The sequence below is a fragment of the Myxine glutinosa genome, chromosome 5 (assembly GCF_964187855.1).
Source record: "Myxine glutinosa chromosome 5, kmMyxGlut1.1, whole genome shotgun sequence".
Classification (NCBI taxonomy): domain Eukaryota; kingdom Metazoa; phylum Chordata; class Myxini; order Myxiniformes; family Myxinidae; genus Myxine; species Myxine glutinosa.
This window is the reverse complement of record NC_136265.1, coordinates 202,167,376-202,193,382: the sequence shown is the minus strand read 5'-3', so window position 1 is coordinate 202,193,382 and position 26,007 is coordinate 202,167,376. Positions and strand designations below refer to the sequence as shown.

General features: G+C 44.9%; 1 protein-coding gene across 1 annotated transcript in view; it reads right to left on the bottom strand.

Annotated features, from left to right (window-relative positions):
- Positions 1–26,007, bottom strand: part of RSPH9 (radial spoke head component 9) — a 98,957-nt gene that overhangs the window by 22,647 nt on the left and 50,303 nt on the right. Inside the window, exon 8 of the mRNA XM_078777455.1 lies at positions 23,108–23,240. Coding sequence (XP_078633581.1) covers positions 23,108–23,240 — 133 coding nt within the window. The remainder of the gene's footprint in view (positions 1–23,107; positions 23,241–26,007) is intronic.

The window sequence follows — 26,007 nt, the reverse complement described above, 5'->3', positions numbered from 1 at the left end:
ACCCCGAAGACGCAAAACACCCCGAAGACCCAAAACACCCCGAAGACCCAAAACACCCCGAAGACCAAAAAGACCCAAAAGACCCCGAAGACCAAAAATACCCCAAAAACCCAAAAGACCCTGAAGACCCTGAAGACCCAAATAGCCTTAACGACCAAGAAGAGCCAAAAGACCCTTAAGACCCAAAAGCCCCTGAAGACCCTGAAGACCCAAAAGACACTGAAGACCTTTAAGACCCCAAAGTCTCTGAAGACACCAAAGACCCAAAAGATCCTGAAGACCCAAAACATCTTAAAGGCCCAACATACCCTTATTCCTTAAGGGCCCAGAGGATCCAAAATACCCTGAAGATCCAAACGGCCCTGAAGACCCAAAACACCATAAAGACCCAAAAGACACCGAAATGGTAAAAGATGCCTACCCCTGTGAAACGACGTGTGGTGAGGCGCACGGAGCGCGCTGTGTCACGCTAGTTCTATTAATAGATGACACGTCACAAGCAATGTACTTACAAGATGTTCTTTTTTCATGTGTTCTGAACATTTGGTGGGAAGGATAGCCTCGACTACTCAACGTAGCACACACTCACCTCTAAGTTGTCTCGCCTGGGTTCGAATCCCGGCCCAGCTATAAACTGTCATCCCGGTGTTTCATGGGCAGGATGATTCATCAGTGTGTGTGCTATCCCTCGGATGGACGTTAAACTGGCGGCCCTTCTGCCAGGATTAGTCGGTGGACCGTTGAAGATCCCACGGTGACCTTCGCGAAGAGTAGGCGAGCTATCGTCGGCATCTCGCGAGATCACGGCGAGGTCACGTCTTTTCGAAGCTGCTCCATGCGCTCACGCTCTCGAAGCTAAGTGATCTATCACAATCGTGTTTTTGTCGAGACTGTATCTATCTTTCGGTGTGTGTACCTATAGCGTATCTTTTGGAAAATTTTCGGTGCTAATTTTTCGTACATGTATACACAATCGTCGGTTAATGGTATCGAGTATTCTGCGGCCTAGTACTCGTAGGCTTAGACTACCGTACCGTCTCCGACCTTGTGGTTTCGTTTTTCTCTCAGCGATTCGTCGAATGCGCTGAAATTATTTTTCGTTCTCTGTTTCGTACCAGTCGTTCACCCCGTACCTCCTTGTTTAATATCTGTACTCACAAAAAAAAAAAAACCCCAAAAAAAATATTTCCTTCCCAGGTCTTATTCGTTTATTTGTTGTTCTTTTTGTTCGTTCGTTCTTCGTTCGCGATCACGCGGTTAGAAATGTATAATCTCTCCCCTGAACAACTATTTTCTCTCATATATTATAACACCCTTTTCTTCTTTTCCTACAAAAGGATGCTTTCGTCTTGCTCACCAAATCTATTCATTCCAAAAAATATATATAATACCATCTCTTACAGTTCCTCCTTTCTACATTCCCTAAACTATCCAGAACTCCACCCCTCCTCCAGTGTCCTCAAACGTATTTTTGACTCGAAGGTCTCAAACTCATTTTGCAAAAAATGTTCGTTTCCCATGAATCGTACACTTTTCAAAATCCAATCTCACCCCTCCCCTCCAAAGCCTCCCCATCACCCATCCCTTTCAAATCTCCCCCCTTGCCCCTTCCCTCCCCTCCCTCCTAAACTCCCCCCACACCCCTCCCCTCCGAGACTCTCCATCGCTCCTCCCCTCCTAGACTCCCCTCTCACCCCTCCTCCTCAAAGCATCCTCCCTGCTTCTTCCCCGTTCCAACTTTCACCTTCATCTCCCCAAACCTTCTGCCTCGCTCTTCCCCCTCCTCAAATAACACCTCACTGTGCCTCACCCAATCTCCATCAAACCTTTTGTCCGCCCCATTCTTCCCTTTCTCCAAGCTATTCTGAAATCTCTGAAATCTCTGACACACCTTCAACAGCTCTCCCTACCTCTTCCTCCTCTTCCACATCTTACCCTACCCCTCCCCCCCCCCCCCCCTGTTCTGGACCCGATGCTCCCCCTTCCTCTTCATTAACGGTATGGACCTCAAACATCCGGGGCCTTCGCTCAAACTTGACTGACCTCTCCATACAGGTTGCTTCTGACAAACCAGATGTGATCTGCTCAACGGAAACTTTCCTCCTAGGCCATGGGCCACATATGGTCCACGAGCATCCCCCCCCCACCTCTAAACCAAACCAACTTTTTTTGAAGCCCAGAGGCATACTAAACACGATTCCAAATGTTACCAAGAAAAATTTAGGGATGCAATGCCCATTTCGGCTCAACAAAGTAGGGTACCCTCATAATTATGCCGACGCTCTCCGACGTCGACCGAACTTTGACTACTGATTATAATCTTCCACCAGAGGCCTCAAATAGCTCCTATTTCAATATATGATATACCAAATGAAAGATTATGAGCTGTTCTTTTTGAATATGTGGTAAATGAAACTATTGGGACAACTAGTTAAATAAACAGCTCTGCGGAACACAATAATTCAACCCGCGACTGCTTCTTCAATGAAATATTGGTATTTATTTCACAATCAGATTTTTTAACATTTATTTACATGGAAACTTTTCAATGTTGTATTAATCTCTTCATCGTGTATTACATTTGCTTTCAGGCGATACCTTCATATTTTTTCTAACAAGAGCCAATCTGAAATAACAGCCATTTGAATGTTTTAGATTCAACGTTGTGGAACGTTAACATGTACTATATTAACAATCCAGTTGCACAGCAATACCTATATTACATAACGTTTTTATATGCATATATACTAAACTGATTTTAAATTTCTTTTGTTGAGAATACAAGATACTAAGCAAACATGTTTATTTATTTTAATCAATAGTTGTGACTCTATCCAATATGGCCATCACATAGTGCCAAAAATCGCTTAACCCTCAAAGCTTTGACAAAGAGAATGTACACATATTCTGCTAAACATGTTTGTTACACACACAATACTAAAAAAACCACACACACACACACACCCCTAAACACACACACCTACACACACACACACACACACACACACACCCACCAATAAGCCGTTTGCCCGGGTGTGGTGCCCACAGCCATCGGCGGTCACAGACACACAGACATTTCATTTTGAATTATACATATCAAATATAACATAAAACACAGGAACACATCTGGTTAATCAATTACATTATAGACAAATTTGAAACATGGATAAACATGATTTAGTGTTCATTCTATGTCACTGTCTGTTTCATCTCCATCCAGGGTACTGTTCTCAGCCATGAGTGCATCATCATCATCATCGTCGTCGTCGTCGTTATCGTCGTCGTTGACTGTACCAGGAGCAACGGTACGGGCTAGATCCGAGAGTTGTGCAGGCAACATAGTTCCGTCATACCACAGAGGTTCGAGATGCTCGTCTGTTTGTGTCCATCCGTGGCCATTGTGTGCCAGCGGAACATCAGGTTTAGGGATATGTGCTCGTTTCCAGATTCCCACTTGATAGTTGACTCGCGCAATGTGCTGAAGCAAGCTTCTTCTACAGGGAGGTAAAGTGGCCATGTCGATGTTTTGTGAAGGCGTTAGTATCTCATCACGAGCACATAGCTCATTTATCCTGAGGAGTCGCAGGTCATCCACTTTTAAAACCCTTGGTCTACCATAGATGGCACATGTGAAGGCTTCAAGGTCATCCAGAAGCTGTGAAGGAATGTCCCAAGTATCACCCAGCTGTGCCAACACTGGAACATATCGAGGGATTTTCAGCAGTGTTTTCATAGGCTTTACTTTTCCTATCCCTCTGAATGCACTTGTTGTATCACAGCCGCAAAAGGCATGCAGAGCCATGAGAGCCGTGCAGTATTCGTGGGAGTAGTTATGGGCCAGTTCTGAGATATTGATCAGCTTCTTTTTATTCCCTGTTCCTGTGTCAAAGAGGACTGTGATATCAGCCAGTCGGTGTGCATAGTGCAATAGAATGAAGAAGACGTCTGTGTCAGGACTTTTCACTCGCACATAGTTGAAGTTCTTGCTTTGAGCATACTCACAGTAGAGTATAATCCTCGAGTCTGTTTCTTCTTGTGATGAGGTCATCGAATCTAATAAGTGTGATGAAGTTGTTGTCCCATCTTCAGATGTCAGCTTATGTGGCACCCCATCACATATCAGTATCACGTTTCGTCCATGAAGCTTTGAGGCATACTCATCCGTTCTCCACAACCTGAGCAACATCTGGATAAATTGAAGTTTGTTCTCGTCATTTGACAGGAACTGTTTCCAGTCTGGAGGCTTCTTGGTCGCTCCTCCTTTGATGATCAATTTGTTCCCAACACCTCTCCTCTTCCGTTCCATTGCTTTAACAGAGGTTGGCAGGTACATGTCTGTGCTGAATATGACGTTGTGAGTGTTTGACATGGTGTCAAAAACTTTAGAGCAGATTTCACTGAAGCTTCCGGGAAGATCTTTGAGATAGTAGAAGCATGCATTGCCATCATGCACAGTGAGGGTGTCGTTCTCTGGTGGTATGATGGCATTCTCACACTCCTTGGTCAAGTGGTGAAAGGCTTTACTCTTGTCTGTTTTCGCGAGAAATCCATCTGAAGTCCCAAGGCTGTAAGAAACTGGAGTCAGGGGATACGTCATCAGCTCCTTGAGATCGAGTTGTAGTCCTTCGTTTTGAGACTTCATGAATAGCTTGAAAGCAACATTGCCTTGTTGTTTGTATTGTATGACTTTTTGCTTTCCTGAGCTGATGATTGATACCTTGTTCATGCTTCCCAATGTCCGCAAGTTCATTCGTTTTACGGGCTCAAAGAACTTGCTGTCAGTCTGGAGTCGCTCGATAATGAATGCTTCTTTAGCACGTCTGCCCAGGTTCTCAGCTGCTAGTACGTCCTTGACAACATCATCCGATGCTGCTGCACCAGACGAAAGGATCAGGAGTTTATCTTTGGTTTCCACGTCAAATGGATTCAAGAAGCTTTCAATAGCCTCGCAAGTTTTCACAACATTTTTCTCACTTCGAAGGATCTCTGTGGGGCGAACGTCTCGATGTTTCATTCCCTCTCCAGAGTCGGCCAGCATATTTGCCATGCTGAGAGTAGCATTAACATACTGCGACCTTGCATGTATGGTTCTCACCCAGCGCTGGTAGGCACTGTAATTCGTCATTATACCTGAAATTCCTGTACCTCCACCACCATGAGACTTGGCATGACGCATAAACGTTTCTTCCATGGTCTTGTCCACGTCACACCTATTGCCAGGGATAAACGAACGTGCCACACTTATGGCACCCCTCTCAAGGAGTTCCTCTGCTCCAGGATGAGATGTTTCTATGTTGGCTATGAAGACTGAAAAGAAGGTCGTGTAGCGAGCATAGTTTTGTGCTCCAAAGCTGAAAAACAAGTCGCTCATCTGGCTGATACACTGAGAGTAGAGCTGAAAGTTGTTCACCTTTACTGCCTCAATCAGCGATAGTACGAGACCAAAATGATCCATGTAGCTAATCCACAGCTGAGCTGTTTTCCCTAGCTTTCCAGATCGAACTTCACTGCAAAATTTGGCATATCGCTTGATGTGCTCAGTGATGCTCTCGTCAGATAGAACTGCGTTCAGGTTTTCCGCATTTGGCGAATCAATCAAATGTGTTAGTCTATCCCTTGAGTCATCAGGGAGACTGGTCATCAGAAGGTCAGCATTGTCCTGTTTGCTGAACTGTTCCATGAGTAGTCGTTGCAGTGACTCTAACATGACCTTGTGGCAATGCATTGCTCTTTCATAATGTTTTCCAGTCATCACACCTGTCAGTGAACCAGAACCAATCAACCCAGCTTCTAGCAGGATATCAGACAGACCAGAGCCAAACATCTTCTTGCCGATCACTTTCAGATATGCGCAGGCGAGATGAAAGGTTCCAATCAACACGATGTGTCTCTCGTATCGTATTGAGTTGTTCCATATCAGGGGGAATGCCTTCATGCACTATTTTGCTTAAGTTAATAACAGGGGTTATTTATCCATATATCAAGATATCCATTATTTATAATTAGTATAATCTGCAAATAGAAAACTTAAATATGTAAATTGACAGCAGTTAAACTTAATTAATTCAAATGGTTGTTACCTGTTTTCTTCCATATTGAGGAGAGATCTTAACTATGTATTTAAAACATTCATTTGTGGAAAATGAATCTGAAATGCAACTAAAATAGGCATGGGTTACATATTCATTTCTTTTAGTGACAATCCCCATAGTTGTAGGAGAGGGCACTGTCATGTCACTTTTGGTGGCAAATTTGGATTTTGCTAGCTAGTGACAATTTTTCTTGTGATCTAAAAAGTGAATCAATTAATTACAATGCATATAAAAACATTACGGGATCATTACGGGATGGGTATTGCCTGCATAACTGGATTGTTAATATAGTACATGTTAACGTTCCACAACGTTGAATCTAAAACATTCAAATGGCTGTTATTTCAGATTGGCTCTTGTTAGAAAAAATATGAAGGTATCGCCTGAAAGCAAATGTAATACACGATGAAGAGATTAATACAACATTGAAAAGTTTCCATGTAAATAAATGTTAAAAAATCTGATTGTGAAATAAATACCAATATTTCATTGAAGAAGCAGTCGCGGGTTGAATTATTGTGTTCCGCAGAGCTGTTTATTTAACTAGTTGTCCCAATAGTTTCATTTACCACATATTCAAAAAGAACAGCTCATAATCTTTCATTTGGTATATCATATATTGAAATAGGAGCTATTTGAGGCCTCTGGTGGAAGATTATAATCAGTAGTCAAAGTTCGGTCGACGTCGGAGAGCGTCGGCATAATTATGAGGGTACCCTACTTTGTTGAGCCGAAATGGGCATTGCATCCCTAAATTTTTCTTGGTAACATTTGGAATCGTGTTTAGTATGCCTCTGGGCTTCAAAAAAAGTTGGTTTGGTTTAGAGGTGGGGGGGATGCTGGTGGACCATATGTGGCCCATGGCCTATCCTTCATGATGTCTCTGATGCCTTGGTATCTCTCCCAGATTACTCCCTCCTCCGGTATGATAGACCTGAGCCTCGTCCTGGAGGTGGGGTTGCTATCTTTATAAAAAACTCTCTTCCTCACTCGCCCTCCACTGCCCTCTCTCCACCTCACCCCCAGGAATACCTTTGGCTACGGCTTCCCCTTCGCTCCCACCTGTTGTTCATATGTGTGTTGTACCGTCCACCAAACAGCGATGACTCCATCTACATCTCACTGTCTGATAATATGGACCAACTTCTATCTACCCATCCCAACTCTCTCTTCCTCATATGTGGTGATTTCAATTGTCACCATGCCAGTTGGCTGGGTGTGGGTACCTCTCTCACCAGCCATGGCTCTTCAGCAAAGGACTTCTGCGACTCACTGGGACTGACACAATCTGTCAATTTCCCGACCCGGATCTCAGTCAACGGAGCATCTTCTCTTCTGGATTTGGTTATGACAAACTTCCCTGAAAATGTCTGCTGCTCTTCTTCTGCTCCAATCGGCGCATCTGATCATGTGCTTGTCAAAGTGGACATCTCTCTGACCATTCTCAGAGAGCCTCCTCAGCGTCGACGAGTCTGGCATTTCACTCAGGCCAACTGGCACGGTATTCAAGCAGCCATCAATCATCTGGACTGGTCTCCCATCTCTACCGCCTCTGACATCAACTCATCCTGGGAATTCTTTCAAAGTAAATTGCTCTCTCTCATGCACAGATTTATACCATCTCGTCTTCAGTTGTCATACCCTTCCTCCCGTCCATGGTACACGGAATCTTGTGGTGAGGCTGTTGCCCTGAAACAACTTGCTTTCGTCTCCTGGAAAGCAAATCCAACGGAAGGAAATCTCATTTCCTTTCACAAAGCCCGAAACAAGTGTGTGTCCACCCTCAGGAGAGCCAGGAAACAATATCTCACCATTCTCAAGACCGAACTCTCTTATCTGTCTCCCTCTTCCAAATCCTGGTGGCGTCTGGTAAAATCTGTTTCTGGTGTTTGTTCCCCCTCCATCCCCTCCCTCACCTCAAACGGCTTAACGGCTGACTCCGCACGTGAAAAAGCTGAATGCCTCAACTCTGTGTTTGCCTCTAAATCTTGTGTCCCAAACCCATCCCTCTCTGTACCCACCGTACCCAGTCGTACACAGCTGCTCCTGGACTCTGTGTCCTTTCCTCCTGACAAGGTGGAAAAGTTTCTGTCAACCCTCGACTCTGATTCTGCAACTGGTCCTGACGGCATCAGCCCACGGGTCCTAAAATCATGTTCTTCTGCTCTTTCACTCCCTCTTTCTGTTCTCTTCACCCTCTCTTTTGCTCAAGGTCATCTGCCATCTGCTTGGAAATCAGCCAACATCACCAGTTTGCACAAAAAAGGTGCAAAAACAGATCCCAGCAACTACAGACCAATCAGCCTTCTCCCAATTATCAGCAAAGTCATGGAATCCATCATTGCTTCAGATATTAAATCTTTCCTCTTCTCCAATGGCTTGATCTCTGATCATCAATTTGGTTTCAGACCTGGTCACTCTACTCTGGACATGCTGCTTCTGCTTTCTCAACAATGGATGCAGGTCCTCAACACCAAACAGGAAATTAGAGCTGTCTCCCTTGACATTTCACGTGCCTTCGATACGGTCTGGCACCCTGCTCTGCTCACCAAACTCTCCTCCTTTGGTATCCATGGAAATCTCCACGCATGGCTGGCGGACTTCCTCTCTGGTCGTCGTCAACGTGTGGCCCTGAATGGGTTTCTCTCATCTCCTCTTCCTGTTCAGGCTGGAGTTCCCCATGGTAGTGTTCTGGGCCCTGTGCTTTTTCTGGTCTTCATCAATGATCTCTCTGACTCTCTTGAAAATCCTCTCTATCTCTTTGCTGACGACTCTACTCTCTGTCGCTCCATTCCTCATCCCTCAGATCGGCAGTCTGCAGCCTCCTCACTCTCTGCAGACCTGGACAGAATCACAGACTGGTCAAACAAGTGGAACATGTCTTTCAATCCTGACAAATCTCACACTCTTACAATGTCTCTCCGAAAGGACCAATGGACAACCCTCCCATCTACTTTCTCAACAATCCTCTCCAAGAAGTTCTGTCGCTCAAGCTTTTGGGTCTCACTATCTGCCATGATCTTTCTTGGGAAAACCACATTTCCAAGCTGGCCTCCAAAGCCAGTCGCCGACTGGGCATCCTCCGTCGTGCGAAGTCGTTCCTTGGCACACCTGAGCTCCTCACCACATACAAGGCTTTCATCCGCAGCTCAATGGAATACTGTTCCCCCCTCTGGGCTGGTGCTCCTGCCTCACACCTTGCTCGGCTTCACGCTGTTGAGGCCAAAGCTTTCAGAATCATTGGAATCTCCTGCGATGTAGTCAACACCGAGGGCCTTTCACTCACTCACCGCAGGCAGGTTGGTGGTCTTTCTGTCTTCTACCGACTCCTCTCCGGCCTTGCTCCCCCAGCTCTCTCTGTGCTCTGTCCCCCCAATATTCCTTCAGGTCGCACAAGATCTGCCTGCAACCCTCTTATGGTTAAACTGCCAAAGTCTAGGCTCTCTGCTCACCTTCACTCTTTCATTCCCCTTTTCTCCCGCCTCTGGAACAAACTCCCCCACTCCCTTCAATCCCACTCCTCCCTCCAGGTCTTTAAAACAGCTGTTCACCACCATCTCTTATCTTCCCCCATCGAAAACCTTGATCTTTTCTACCCCCGGTAATTCACCCCCGAGTCCTTGCAGTGTTCATATGTTTTATTCCTCTCCCACCTACCCCCAAGTCCTCCCGATGTCCCTGCTCTCAAATGTTGTGTTTGTGTCCTTCCCCCTCTCTCCCCATCTTGTCTGCCGCTCCCCTTGTTTTTTGTGTTTTGTGTGTCGGTTTGTCTTTTTGTGTGATTAATGTTAGCTCTTTCACGAGCCTCGATCTTGTATACAAAAAAAAAAAAAAAAAAATCCTGAACAATTTTTTGAGGTTTTTGCTGAATTGCTGCAGTAGCTTTCAACATTGGGTTTTATACAAAAACGTTTTATTCCATTTAGCAAAATGCTGTCATACCTATGATATTATATGCTTACGAGTATAAAGCCCATCAAAAATGACGGGTTGGAACAGTTTATTTGACGGTGCAGCCGCGAGAGCGTGCCAAAGTCTGAAGCCTGGGTCGAGTGTCAGGTGTGCTTATATCTTCTTTATTTATTAGATATCCTAAAGACGTAAATGAACACTCCGTTTACTCTGCGCACGTTGCACGTCACGTTCAGCGAATTTCACCTCCCTACGCCATGTATTTATTGTAATTTAAAAAAAAACCGCTTCCATACACCGACCTTGAGGCTCGGTTTGCAAACCACCGTCTATAATTCCAATGTAAGAGACATAATTACTCTTCTTTTGGGTTTTCGGAGTCCTCGGGGTCTTTTGGGTCCTCTGGTTCATTTGGGACTTTTGGGTGTTCAAGCTCTTTTGCATCCTTGGGATATTTTGTGTTTTTTGTGTCCTCTGGGTCATTTGGGTCCTCGGGGTCTTTTGGGTCATTTGAGTATTTTGCATGCTCTGGATCTTTGGGGTCCTCTGGGTTTTTTTGGTCATCTGTGTCTTTGGGGTAATTTGGGTCTTTGGGATCCACTGTGCCCTCAAGGTCTTGAAGGGTATTTTTGGTGTTTTGAATTGACATCCTACAGACGAAAATGAACACTCCGTTTACTCTGCGCACTTTGCACGTCACATTCAGCGAATTTCACCTCCCTACGCCATGTATTTATTGTAATAAAAAAAAAACCCGCTTCCGTACACCGACCTTGAGGCTCGGTTTGCAAGCCACCGTCTACAATTCCAATGTAAGAGACATAATTACTCTTCTTTTGGGTCTTCAGAGTCCTAAGGGTATTTTGGGTCCTCTGGTTAACTTGGATCTTTTGGGTGCTCAAGCTCTTTTGCATCCTTGGGATCTTCTGGTTCATTTGCGTCTTTGGGGTCGTTTAGGCCATTTGAGTCCTTTGGGTCCTCTGCATCTTTAGGGTCCTCGGGTCTTTTCAGTCATTTAGGTATTTTGGGTCTTTGGGGTAATTTGGGTCTTTGGGTTCCACTGGGTATTTTTGGTGTTCATGGTCTTTTGGGTATTTAAGGGTCTTTGGGGGTCTTTTGCGTCTTTGTGGTCTTTTGGGTCTTTAATGGTATTTTGTATATTTTGGGTCTTTGGGGTATTTTGGGTCTTGGGGTCTTTTCAGTCTTTTGGGTCTTCTGGGTCTTTGGGGAATTTGGGATCTTTAGTGTCTTTTGGGTTTTTGTGGTCTTTTGGGTATTTAAGAGTCTTCGGGTCTTTTGGGTCTTTGGGGTATTTTGGGTATTTGGGGTCAATTGGGTTTTCACTGACTTTTCTGTGTTTTGGGTCTTTGGGGTATTTTGGGTCTTGAGAGCCCTTGGGGCCTTCTGGGCCTTAGGGGTATTTTGGGTATTCAGAGTCATTGGGGTTTTCTGGGTCCTTGGGGACTTCTGGGTCTTCATGGTCTTTTGTGTGTTTAACAGTCTACATGGTATTTTGGGTGTTTGGGGTATATTGGGTCTTCTGGGTCCTTGGGGTCTTAGGATTTTGGGTCTTACCAAAATTTTGGGTCTTTGGGGTCCATTGGTTCTTTGGGGTCTTTTAGGTCTTCGGGGTATTTTGGATCTTCAGAGTCCTTGGGGGGTCTTCTGAGTCCTTGGGGTCTTTTGTGTCCTCTGTCATTCAGGTACTTGGGGTTATTTGGGTCTTTTGGATACTCGGGGTCTTTTTGGTCTTCAGGGTCTTTTGGGTATTTGGGGTCCTTTGGGTCTTTGGGGTATTTTGGGTCTTTTGGGTCTTCAGAGTCCTTGGGGTCTTCTGGGTCCTTGGAGTCTTCTGGGTCTTCATGGTCTTTTGTGTCTTTAACAGTCTAAAGGGTATTTTGGGTCTTTGGGTATTTTGAGTGTTTGGGGTCCATTGGGTCTTTGGGGTCTTCTGGGTCCTTGGGGTCTTTTGGGTCTTCAGAGTCTTTTAGGTCTTTTAACCGGTGGACACACAGTCGTGTTCAAATATTTCCCCTTTAGCCCCCCCAATCAAATCCCTCCTAAAGCACTACTTAAAGCATTTAAAACCTACCCTTATGAGGGGGGCAGACACACACACACACACACACACACACACACACACACACACACACACACACACACACACACACACACACACACACACACACACACACACACTGTGTTTTATATGGTAGATTTTATGTTGTGGTTTCCCTTGAAAGCCGAAGACGACCATTCACATGTGAGTGCGAACACCTTGGAACTTCAATTCGTTTGTGGTGTAGGAATGAACCTGCCATCAAAGGATTCAGGGAATCCCAGCCTACTTGTTACCCACAGTTTACGGCAGGAATTTGGAATTTGTTCAGGATGCCGGTGATAGCTCGCCTACTCTACGGGAAAAACTCCCCTCGGGATATTTAACATCCATCAACTAAATGCCAGCAGACTGGACAGCCGGCTTAACATCCATCAGAGGAATGGAGTCGTCGTGTTTGTAACACCCTGCCTGTGAAGCACCGATCCAGCATTTTATCGTCCATTCGAGAATATAAATCAGACGAGGCAGCTGAAAGGGAAATGTGCTACCTCGGCACCATCCTGTCAGCCTACGCTTGTTTTATTGTCTGTTTGAAGGGTTCCAGCTTGAAGGTGGATACACAACATCATAAACAAATGAACACCAACGTCCATAACCTTGAGGCTTCGCACATCACATTGGATGGGTTGTTGGCCGAAGGAGGGAGATGGGCGGGTGGCTTGTGGTACCAGAGTGTGGGTTGGGGTTGGTGGTTCAGAATTTAGAAATGTCAATATAATATAATCAAACTGTGATAACACGTGGAAGAAGCAATATCTTGGAGAGAGAGATAATTTGGGGTGATGAAACGGAAGAGGCAGGTATGGTGCAGGAATGTAAAGATGGAGTGTGGGAGGGGTCGAAATTCAGCATCTTTTAGTACGTAATAAATATATGGCCTCTGTGTTTTTTTTTTGTTTGTTTGCTTTTTGGTTTTTTTTTTTTTTTTGTATACTGAATCGAGGCTCGTGAAAGAGCTAACATTTATTTCACAAACAAATCAACCAGACAAACAAAATATATGAAAAGAGGGAGCGGAACACAAGATGGGGAGAGAAGGGGAAGCACACAAACATAACATTTGATAACAGGAAGATGTGTGGGAGGGAGAGGGCTTGGGGGGAGGAGGCGTGGGAAGGGGGGGGGGTGGGAGAAGTACAAAACACAAGGACACCAAGGACTTCCAGGACAGAAGTTGGTATTTCAAAAAAGTGGATTTGGGGTGAAATTAGCGGGGGTAGAAAAGATCAAGGTTTTGGATGGGGGAAGATAAGACATGGTGGTGAACAGCTGTTTTAAAGACCTGGAGGGTGGAGTGGGATTGAAGAGAGTGAGGGAGTTTGTTCCAGAGGCAGGAGAAAAGAGGAATGGAGGAGTTAAGGTGAGCAGAGAGTCTTGATTTTGGCAGTTTAACCATAAGAGGGTTGCAGGCAGATCGTGTGCGACCTGTAGGAATATTTTGGGGACAGAGCCCAGAGAGAGCTGGGGGGGGCAAGGCCAGAGAGGAGTCGGTAGAAGACGGAAAGACCACCAACCTGCCTGCGGTGAGTGAGTGAAAGGCCCTTGGAGGTAGCTTCATCGCGGGAGATTCCAATGATTCTGAACGCTTTGGTTTCAACAGCGTGAAGACGAGCCAGGTGTGAGGCAGGAGCACCAGCCCAGAGGGGAGAGCAGTATTCCATTGAGCTGCGGATGAAAGCCTTGTATGTGGTGAGGAGCTCAGGTGTGCCGAGGAAGGACTTCGCACGACGGAGGATGCCCAGTCGGCGACTGGCTTTGGAGGCCAGATTTGAAATGTCGTTTTCCCAGGAAAGATCATGGCAGATAGTGAGACCCAAAAGCTTGAGAGACAGAACTTCTTGGAGAGGATTATTCAGAAAGTGGATGGGGGGTTGTCGAGTCGGTCTTTTCGGAGAGACATCGTAAGAGTGTGAGATTTGTCAGGATTGAAAGACATGTTCCACTTATTTGCCCAGTCTGTGATTTTGTCCAGGTCTGCAGAGAGTGAGGAGGCTGCAGACTGCCGATCTGAGGGATGAGGAATGGAGCGACAGAGAGTCGAGTCATCAGCAAAGAGATAGAGAGGATTTTCAAGAGAGTCAGAGAGATCATTGATGAAGACCAGAAAAAGCACAGGGCCCAGAACACTGCCTTGGGGAACTCCAGCCTGAACAGGAAGAGGAGATGAGAGAAACCCATTCAGGGCCACACGTTGACTATGACTAGAGAGGAAGTCCGCCAGCCATGCGTGGAGATTTCCATGGATACCAAAGGAGGAGCGTTTGGTGAGCAGAGCGGGGTGCCAGACCATATCGAAGGCACGTGATATGTCAAGGGAGACAGCTCTAATTTCCTGTTTGGCATTGAGGACCTCCATCCATTGTTGAGAAAGCAGAAGCAGCATGTCCAGAGTAGAGTGACCAGGTCTGAAACCAAATTGATGATCAGAGATCAAGCCATTGGAGAAGAGGAAAGATTTCATATCTGAAGCAATGATGGATTCCATGACTTTGCTGATAATGGGGAGAAGGCTGATTGGTCTGTAGTTGCTAGGATCTGTTTTTGCACCTTTTTGTGCAAAGCGGTGATGTTGGCTGATTTCCAAGCAGATGGCAGATGACCTTGAGCAAAAGCGAGGGTGAAGAGAACAGAGAGAGGGAGTGAAAGAGCGGAATAACAGGATTTTAGAATCAGAGTCGAGGGTTGACAGAAACTTTTCCACCTTATCAGGAGGAAAGGACACAGAGTCCAGGAGCAGCTGGGTACGACTGGGTACGGTCGGTACAGAGAGGGATGGGTTTGGGACACAAGATCTAGAGGCAAACACAGAGTTTAGGCATTCAGTTTTTCACGTGCGGAGTCAGCCGTGTAGCCGTTTGAGGTGAGGGAGGGAATGGAGGGGGAACAAACACCAAAAACAGATTTGACCAGATGCCACCAGGATTTGGAAGAGGGAGACAGATAAGAGAGTTTGGTCTTGAGAATGGAGAGATATTGTTTCCTGGCTCTCCTGAGGGTGGACACACACTTGTTTCGGGCTTTGTGAAAGGAAATGAGATTTCCTTCCGTTGGATTTGCTTTCCAGGAGACGAAAGCAAGTTGTTTCTGGGCAATAGCCTCACCACAAGATTCCGTGTACCATGGACGGGAGGAAGGTAATGACAACTGAAGACGACATGGGATAAATCTGTGCCTGAGAGAGAGCAATTTACTTTGGAAGAATTCCCAGGATGAGTTGATGTCAGAGGCGGTAGAGATGGGAGACCAGTCCAGATGATGGATGGCTGCTTGAAGACCGTGCCAGTTGGCCTGAGTTAAATGCCAGACTCGTCGACGCTGAGGAGGCTCTCTGAGAATGGTCATAGAGATGTCCACTTTAACAAGCACATGATCAGATGAGCCGATTGGAGCAGAATAAGAGCAGCAGACATTTTCAGGGAAGTTAGTCATAACCAAGTCCAGAAGCGAAGATGCTCCGTTGACTGAGATCCGGGTCGGGAAATTGACAGATTGTGTCAGTCCCAGTGAGTCGCAGAAGTCCTTTGCTGAAGAGCCATGGCTGGTGAGAGAGGTACCCACACCCAGCCAACTGGCATGGTGACAATTGAAATCACCACATATGAGGAAGAGAGAGTTGGGATGGGTAGATAGAAGTTGGTCCATATTATCAGACAGCGAGATGTAGATGGAGTCATCACTGTTTGGTGGACGGTACAACACACATATGAACAAAAGGTGGGAGCGAAGGGGAAGCCGTAGCCAAAGGTATTCCTGGGGATGAGGTGGAGAGAGGGCAGTGCAGGGCGAGTGAGGAAGAGAGTTTTTTATAAAGATAGCAACCCCACCTCCAGGACGAGGCTCAGGTCTATCATACCGGAGGAGGGAGTAACCTGGGAGAGATACCAAGGAATCAGAGACATCATGAAGGATGAAAGTTTCTGTTAAGCAGATCACGTCTGGTTTGTCAGAAGCAACCTGTATGGAGAAATCAGTCAAGTTTGAGCGAAGGCCCCGGATGTTTGAGGTCCATACCGTTAATGAAGAGGAAGGGGGAGCATCGGATACAGCACAGGGGGGGAGGGGTAGGGTAAGATGTGGAAGAGGAGGAAGAGGTAGGGAGAGCTGTTGAAGGTGTGTCAGAGATTTCAGAATAGCTTGGAGAAAGGGAAGAATGGGGCGGACAAAAGGTTTTATGGTGATTGGGTGAGGCACAGTGAGGTGTTATTTGAGGAGGGGAAGAGTGAGGCAGAAGGTTGGGGGAGATGAAGGTGAAAGTTGGAAGAGGGAAGAAGCGGGGAGGATGCTTTGAGGAGGAGGGGTGAGAGGGGACTCTAGGAGGAGAGGAGCGAGGGAGAGTCTCGGAGGGGAGGAGTGTGGGGGGAATTTAGGAGGGAAGGGGCAAGGGGGGAGATTTGAAAGGGATGGGTGATGGGGAAGATTTGGAGGGGAGGGGCAAGGGGGTAGATTTGGAGGGGAGGGGTGATGGGGAAGTTTTGGAGGGGAGGGGTGATGGGGAAGTTTTGGAGGAAAGGGGTGATGGGGAAGATTTGGAGGGGAGGGGCAAGGGGGAAGATTTGAAAGGGATGGGTGATGGGGAAGATTTGAAAGGGATGGGTGATGGGGAAGATTTGGAGGGGAGGGGTAAGGGGGAATATTTGAAAGAGATGGGTGATGGGGAAGATTTGGAGGGGAGGGGCAAGGGGGAATATTTGAAAGAGATGGGTGATGGGGAGGATTTGGAGGGGAGGGGCAAGGGGGTAGATTTGGAGGGGAGGGGTGATGGGAAAGTTATGGAGGGGAGGGGTGATGGGGAAGTTTTGGAGGGAAGGGGTAATGGGGAGGATTTGGAGGGGAGGGGCAGGGTGGAAGATTTGAAAGGGATGGGTGATGGGGAAGATTTGGAGGGGAGGGGCAAGGGGATAGATTTGGAGGGGAGGGGTGATGGGGAAGTTTTGGAGGGGAGGGGTGATGGGGAAGTTTTGGAGGGAAGGGGTGATGGGGAAGATTTGGAGGGGAGGGGCAAGGGGGAATATTTGAAAGAGATGGGTGATGGGGAAGATTTGGAGGGGAGGGGCAAGGGGGTAGATTTGGGGGGGAGGGGTGATGGGGAAGTTTTGGAGGGGAGGGCTGATGGGGAAGTTTTGGAGGGAAGGGGTGATGGGGAGGATTTGGAGGGGAGGGGCAAGGGGGAAGATTTGAAAGGGATGGGTGATGGGGATGATTTGGAGGGGAGGGGCAAGGGGGTAGATTTGGAGGGGAGGGGTGATGGGGAAGTTTTGGAGGTGAGGGGTGATGGGGAAGTTTTGGAGGGAAGGGGTGATGGGGAAGATTTGGAGGGGAGGGGCAAGGGGGAAGATTTGAAAGGGATGGGTGATGGGGAAGATTTGGAGGGGAGGGGCCAGGGGGAATATTTGAAAGAGATGGGTGATGGGGAAGATTTGGAGGGGAGGGGCAAGGGGGTAGATTTGGAGGGGAGGGGTGATGGGGAAGTTTTGGAGGGGTGGGGTGATGGGGAAGTTTTGGAGGGAAGGGGTGATGGGGAAGATTTGGAGGGGAGGGGTGAGATTGGATTTTGAAAAGTGTACGATTAATGGGAAACGAACATTTATTGCAAAATGAGTTTATTGAGACCTTCGAGTCAAAAATACGTTTGAGGACGCTGAAGGAGGGGTGGAGTGCAGTAGAGTTTCGGGAATGTAGAAAAGAGGAACTGTAAGAGATGGAATTTTTTTTTGGAATGAATAGATTTGGTGAGCAAGTCGAAAGCATCCTTTTATAGAAGAAGAAGAAAAAGGTGTTATAATATATGACAGAATACAGTTCTTCAGGGGAAAGTTTAAACATTTTTAACAACGTGATCACGTGATCACGAACAACGTGGTCGAAGAACGAATGAACAAATAAGAACAACGAATAAACGAATAAGAGCAGAGAAGGAATTTTTTTTTTTTTTCTGAGTTGAGATTTTAAACAAAGAAGTATGGGGTGAAAGACTGGGACAAAAAACAGGGAACGAAAGTAATTGCAGCGCAATCAACGAACCGCTGAGAGAAAAACAAAGCCTCAAGGTTGGACACGGAAGCCTACTCGGCCTCAGAATACGCGACACGAATTAACCGACGATTTTGTATGCAGGTATGAAAAATTAACACCGAGAATCTTACTAAAGACACACTATAAGTATACACACCGAAGGATAGATACAGTTACGACAAAAACACAATTGTGAAAAAATTACTTAACTTCGAAAGCGTGAGCGCATGGACAGCTTCGAAAAAACGTGACCTCCAATTTTCAAAAAAGTGTTGAAAAAAAGACAGAAGGAAGGATATGCATGCATCCAAACAAAGATGTTCACCGAGCAAGGGACTAACGTTACCTTTTGTAACTAACTCAAATACCGTCAATGCTCTAACGCGAAGAATCTATACTATAAGAGAGCAGTTTGTCTGTCTGTCTGTCTGTGTGTCGCCATTTTCTCAGAGTTGGCTGAACGGATCGTCGTCAAACTTTCAGAGGTTCATCAGTGAGTGTCCGGGAGTGTTTTAGGCAAAATATATATATATAAAAAGTTACATTTTTTGGATTTTTGAAAATCGCTCTATCGTGGCTGAGCCTTTGTAGCTATTTGAAAGGTAATATTAAATTGGCCCCAATTATTGTGTTGTGTGTGTGCATGTGAGTGTGGGTGCATATATATATACATATATGGGAGCGTACGCTGGATCAGCACGTCACTGCGTCCTTGAAACTCCTCAGTACCATGCCGACACACACCACTGTGTGTGCTACGGAATGAGGTGTTTTTACGGCGGCCGGAGTGCGGATCCTGCCACCAACCTCCTTCAGAGAGGACCCAGTACCCTGGTACTCATTTCGCCGACCTCGGAAGGATGACAGGCTGAGTCAACCCCACCTGGTATTAATTAAACAGCTGAACGGATTCAAACTCAGGACGTTAGGATCCCAAGCCCACCACCCGAACCATTAGGCCAACACCAAGTAATATCATGATCTTAAAAATAAATTTTCCTTCGTGGGTGTAGGGAAGTGTTTTAGGCACTCACAAAAATAGGAAAAACAAACAAATTTGATTTCTTCAAAATGCCAACAGGATTAGAACAACACTGGGCAATGCCGGGTACTCCTGTTCCTGCTTAATACAGACAGGACTTATATAAATGTTTGCCCAGGAAGACAAAATACAAGATACCTTTCTTTGAGGATGATACCTTCTTTGTTTTTTGTAAATCAGCACTGACATTAAATATCAGTGCCCACTTATACCATGAAAATGGTACAAAAGTGGTTGGGGAATAGAATAATTGGACTGCAGTGTCATCCACCGGATGACACTGTGTACCCACCCTCCTCCCCACGGTTGTAGTTCTGTGGTTGACATTGCCTAATACTAGCTCATTCACCTACCTCACATCAAGGGTTGCACTACCTCTCTCGGCGACCTGAGTTGGCACAAACCGGTCCAATCCAGATGGGTGTTTTTTAGGAATTACCATCTCCTTACTGGAGTGGATGGCCATTGGCTCTAGAAAGACCTGCAACTCCAAAAGTTCGCTTCTCGCCTGGTTTAGCCACAACCTCCCATTTCTACTGCCTCTGACATCATCCTGGGATCTTTTTCAACGAAATCTGCTCTTTCTCTCTCTTCCTCTTTCCCATACACAGTTTTATCCCATCCCGTTTTCAGTTGTCATACCCTTCCTCCCGTCCATGGTACACTGAAGCTTGTAGAAAGGAAGTTTCCCTGAAACAACTTGCCTTCGCCTCCTGGAAGGCAAATCCAACTGAAGGCAATCTCAGTTCCTTCCACAAAGCTTGGAACAAGTGTGTCTACCCTCAGGAGTGCCAGAAAACAATATCTATCGACTCTCAAGACTGAACTGTCAAACATGCCTCCCTCCTCCAAATCCTGGTGGTGTCTGGTCAAATTTGTTTCTGGTGTTTGTTCCCCCTCCATCCCCTCCCTTACCTCAAACAGCTACACAGCTCACACTGCACGTGATAAGGTTGAATGCATCAACTCTGTGTTTGCATCCAGATCTTGTGTCCTAAACCCATCGCTCTGTACCCACCTTACCCAGTCGAACCCAGGTGCTCCTGGGCTCTGTGTCCTTCTCTCCACAAAAGATGGAGAATTTTCTGTAAATCCTCGACTCTGATTCTGCAACTGGACCAGACGGCATCAGCCCACGGGTCCTAAAATCCTGCTCTGTTGCTTTATCTCACACTCTCTCTGTACTTTTCACCTCTTTTGCTCAAGGTCATCTGCCATCATCTAGGAAATCAGCTAACATTACCGCTTTACACAAGAAAGGTGCAAAAACAGCTCCCTGCAACTACAGGCCAATCACCCTGCTCCAAATTATCAGCAAAGTCATGGAATCTATCATTGCTTCGGATATCAAATCCTTCCTCTTCTCCAATGGCTTGATCTCTGATCATCAATTTGGGTTCAAACCAGGTCATTCTACTCTGGACATGCTGCTTCTGCTGTCTCCACAATGGATGGAGGTCCTCAATGCCAAACAGGAAATCGGAGCTGTCTCCCTTGACATATCACGTGCCTTCGATACGGTCTGGCACCCCAACCTTCTCACCAAACTATCCTCTCATGGTATCCATGGAAATGTCTACTTGTGGCTCGCGGACTTCCTCTCCTGTTGTAGTCAACATGTCGCTCTAAATGGAATTCTCTCATATCCTCTTCCTGTCCAGGATGGAGTTCCTCAAGGCACTTTTTCTAATCTTCATTAATGATCTCTCTGACTCTCTGGAAAATCCTCTATCTTTTTGCTGATGACTCCACTCTCTGCCGCTCCATATCTCATCCCTCATATCAGCAGGCTGCAGCCTCTTCACTCTCTGCAGACCTTTATAAAAATCACCAGATGGTCAAACATTTGGAACATATCATTCAATGCTGACAAATCTCACACTCTTACTATGTCTCTCCGTAAAGACCATCTGGAAAACCCTCCCATCTACTTTCTCAACAATCCTCTTGAAGAAGTTCTGTCACTCAAGCTTTTGGGTCTCACTATCTGCCATGATCTTTCCTGGGAAAACCTCATTTCCAAGCTGGCCTCCAAAGCCAGTCGCTTACTGGGTATCAACCATCGTGCAAAGTCCTTCCTTGGCACACCTGAGCTCCTCACCACATACAAGGCTTTCATCTGCAGCTTCATGGAGTACTGCTCTCCCCTCTGGGCTGGTGCTCCTGCCTCACACCTAGCTTGGCGTCACGCTGTTGAAACAAAGCTTTCAGAATCATTGGAATCTTCCGTGATGAAGCTGATTCTGAGGGCCTTTCACTAACTCACCGCAGGCAGGTTGGTGGTCTTTCTGTCTTCTACCAACTCCTCTCTGGCCTCGCTCCCCCAGCTCTCTCTATGCCCTGTCCCCCAAATATTCCTGCAGGGTGCTCAAGATCTGCCAGCAAACCTCTTTTGGTGAAACTGCCAAAATCAACACTCTCTGCTCACCTTCACTCCTTCATTCCTCTTTTCTCCCACCTCTGGAACAAACTCCCACACTCTCTTCAATCCCACTCCTCCCTCCAGGTCTTTAAAACAGCTGTTCACCACCATCTCTTGTCTTCCCCATCCAAAACCTTGCAAATGTTTTTTCTACCCCCGTTAATACACCCAAACCCACCTCCTTCAAATTCCATTTTCTTTCCTGAAAGTCCTTGGAGTGTCCATCTTGTTTATCCCATGTACCCTACGCCAGCTTTTTCTTTTTCGCTCTTTCTTTTTCGCTCTTTCTTTTTCTCTCTTTCTTTTTCTCTCTTTCTTTTTCTCTCTTTCTTTTTCTCTCTTTCTTTTTCTCTCTTTCTTTTTCTCTCTTTCTTTTTTTCTCTTTCTTTTTTTCTTTCTTTCTCTCTCTCTCTCTCTCTCTCTCTCTCTCTCTCTCTCTCTCTCTCTCTCTCTCTCTCTCTCTCTCTTCCACAGATCTCCTGATGTCCCTGGTTCTCTTACTGTTGTTGTTCTTCCCTCTCTCTCTCTCTCCCCCTCTTGTCCTCTGTTCCCTTTATTATATGTTATGTGTGCTTATTATATGTTATTATATGTTGTTACCACAACAGCATCCTACATGCTGAATGGAGCAGGTGAATGAGACTCGGCAACGGTTGCTAGAGTGAAATGTGCATGGAAGAAGTTTCGGGAACTGAGTGGCGTGCTGACGAGGAGGGGAGTGTCGTTGAAGCTGAAGGGAAAGGTGTATGCTGCATGTGTGAGAAGTGTTATGATTTATGGGAGCGAGACATGGGTAATGAACGTAGAGCAGCAACGAAGGCTGGAAAGGGTGGAAATGCGAATGGTTCAATGGATGTGCGGAGTATCGTTGAGAGAGAGGAAGACAAATGATGAATTGCGAAAGATGATGGGAATTGAGCCTGTGATTGATGCTGTGAAGAGGAACATGTTGAGATGGTTTGGTCATGTGTTGAGGAAGGATGAAAGTGACTGGTTGAGAAGAGTGATGGAAATGAATGTAGTTGTAGAAGGAAGTAGAGGACGGGGAAGACCGAGAAAGACTTGGCTAAAGATGGTCGAAGAAGAAATGCGGGCAAGGGGGTTAACAAGGACAGATGCAGAAAATGGGGTAAAATGGAGAAGATTGTCATGGGGACCGCAAGGTTAACCCCCGCTCTAGCAGCGAAAATGGCCTTAAAATTCCTGTTGTTTTGTGTTTGCTCTCATTCGAGCCTCGACAGCATGCACAAACACCCTTTACTTTGACACGATTATCACTTATAAGTCTACCTTTTAAAAATTTTACAAACTTTACGAGCAGGCTAAAGGTTCTGAACAGCGTAGCAGCAGCCATATGACCTTGCGACATGCTAGGATATTGCGACAAAGACAAAATATTTCATTAAACAGAAGGATTTATCTGAATAAGCACCTTGTGAGTAGATAATTAATTTATATAAAGGTACGTGTAAATTGCAGGCCTAATGAGATAAAATTGCAGGTACCTTCAAAGCTGCGATTTTTGATCACCTGACCAATGGGCGTTTTAATAAAAGCACCACGTGGTGCCAACGCCACCTCCTCATCAATTGCGGCCACCACAACTGCGAGTCGTATCTCCTCTTTGATTTTCACCTCCTACAGAACACACAAATTCTCAAGGGATTAGAACGTATAGGAATGCAGTTGAAAAAAATTCTCTGCCCCTCCTTTTCCTCCTTTTCTGCTTCCTCATCCGATGAATACAGGATTGTCGATTAAACACTGGGGGGATGAGTGACACTTATTTCCCTCAACAACATACAGGGTCATCGATAAAATCGACATCAAACAAGTAATCAATAACATCTACATCATACAGGGTAATCAACAAAATCTACATCATACAGGGTAATCGATAAAATCTACATCATACAGGGTAATCAATAAAATCTACATCATACAGGGTAATCGATAAAAGCTATATCATATAGGGTAATCAATAAAATCTACATCATACAGGGTAATCAATAAAATGTACATCATACAGGGTAATCAATAAAATCTACATCATACAGGGTAATCGATAAAATCGACATCATACAGGTGATCAATAAAATCTACATCATACAGGGTCATCAATAAAATGTACATCATACAGGTGATCAATAAAATCTACATCATATAGGGTAATCAATAAAATCTACATTATATAGGGTAATCAATAAAATCTACATCATGCAGGGTAATCAATAAAATCTACATCATGCAGGGTAATCAATAAAATCTACATCATGCAGGGTAATCAATAAAATCTACATCATACAGGGTCATCAATAAAATCTACATCATGCAGGGTAATCAATAAAATCTACATCATGCAGGGTAATCAATAAAATCTACATCATACAGCGTAATCAATAAAATCTACATCATGCAGGGTAATCAATAAAATCTACATCATGCAGGGTAATCAATAAAATCTACATCATGCAGGGTAATCAATAAAATCTACATCATACAGGTGATCAATAAAATCTACATCATACAGGGTAATCAATAAAATCTACATCATACAGGTGATAAATAAAATCTACATCATACAGGGTAATCAATAAAAGCTACATCATACAGGGTAATCAATAAAATTTACATCATACAAGTAATCAATAAAATCTACATCATACAGGGTAATCAATAAAATCTACATCATACAGGCAATCAATAAAATCAACATCATGCAGGTAATCAACAAAATCTACATCATACAGGAAATCAATAAAATGTACATCATACAGGGTAATCAATAAAATCTACATCATACAGGTGATCAATAAAATCTACATCATACAGGGTAATCAATAAAAGCTACATCATACAGGGTAATCAATAAAATTTACATCATACAAGTAATCAATAAAATCTACATCATACAGGGTAATCAATAAAATCTACATCATACAGGCAATCAATAAAATCAACATCATGCAGGTAATCAACAAAATCTACATCATACAGGAAATCAATAAAATTTACATCATACAAGTAATCAATAAAATCTACATCATACAGGTGATCAATAAAATCTACATCATACAGGGTAATCAATAAAAGCTACATCATACAGGGTAATCAATAAAATTTACATCATACAAGTAATCAATAAAATCTACATCATACAGGGTAATCAATAAAATGTACATCATACAGGCAATCAATAAAATCAACATCATGCAGGTAATCAACAAAATCTACATCATACAGGAAATCAATAAAATTTACATCATACAAGTAATCAATAAAATCTACATCATACAGGTGATCAATAAAATCTACATCATACAGGGTAATCAATAAAATCTACATCATACAGGGTAATCAATAATATGTACATCATACAGGAAATCAATAAAATCTACATCATACAGGTAATCAACAAAATCTACATCATACAGGAAATCAATAAAATCTACATCATACTGGTAATCAACAAAATCTACATCATACAAGTAATCAATAAAATCTACATCATACAGGGTAATCAATAATATGTACATCATACAGGGTAATCAATAATATGTACATCATACAGGGTAATCAATAAAATCTCCATTAAGTATTTATTATATGACCTGCAGCATCTCTAAGCATCCACCTTTGCACATTTCCCCACTTCACATTTACTTCTGCATGCTTACTACCTTACCTTTGTAAAGTCTGTCAGTATCCCACTTTTGATGAAACTCCCAAAATCCAGTCTCACTGCACACCTTTACTGATTTGTTCCTCTTTGTCCCACCTATAGAACTAACTGCCTCCATCTGTTCATTCCCATTGTTCCCTCTGGGGCGACAAGATGACTGTTCAATCACATTGCTCCCTCCGGGGCATCAAGATGCCTGTTCAATCCCATTGTTCCCTCTGGGGCGTCAAGATGGCTGTTCAATCCCATTGTTCCCTCTCGGGCATCAAGATGACTTTTCAATCCCATTGTTCCCTCTGGGGCGTCAAGATGGCTGTTCAATCCCATTGTTCCCTCTGGGGCGTCAAGATGACTGTTCAATCCCATTGTTCCCTCTGGTGTGTCAAGATGGCTGTTCAATCCCATTGTTCCCTCTGGGGCGTCAAGCTGACTGTTCAATCCCATTGTTCCCTCTGGGGCATCGAGATGGCTGTTCAATCCCATTGTTCCCTCTAGGGCGTCAAGATGACTGTTCAATCCCATTGTTCCCTCTAGGGCATCGAGATGGCTGTTCAATCCCATTATTCCCTCTAGGGCGTCAAGATGACTGTTCAATCCCATTGTTCCCTCTGGGGCGTCAAGATGACTGTTCAATCCCATTATTCCCTCTGGGGAGTCAAGATGACTGTTCAATCCCATTGTTCCCTCTGGGGCGTCAATATGGCTGTTCAATCCCATTGTTCC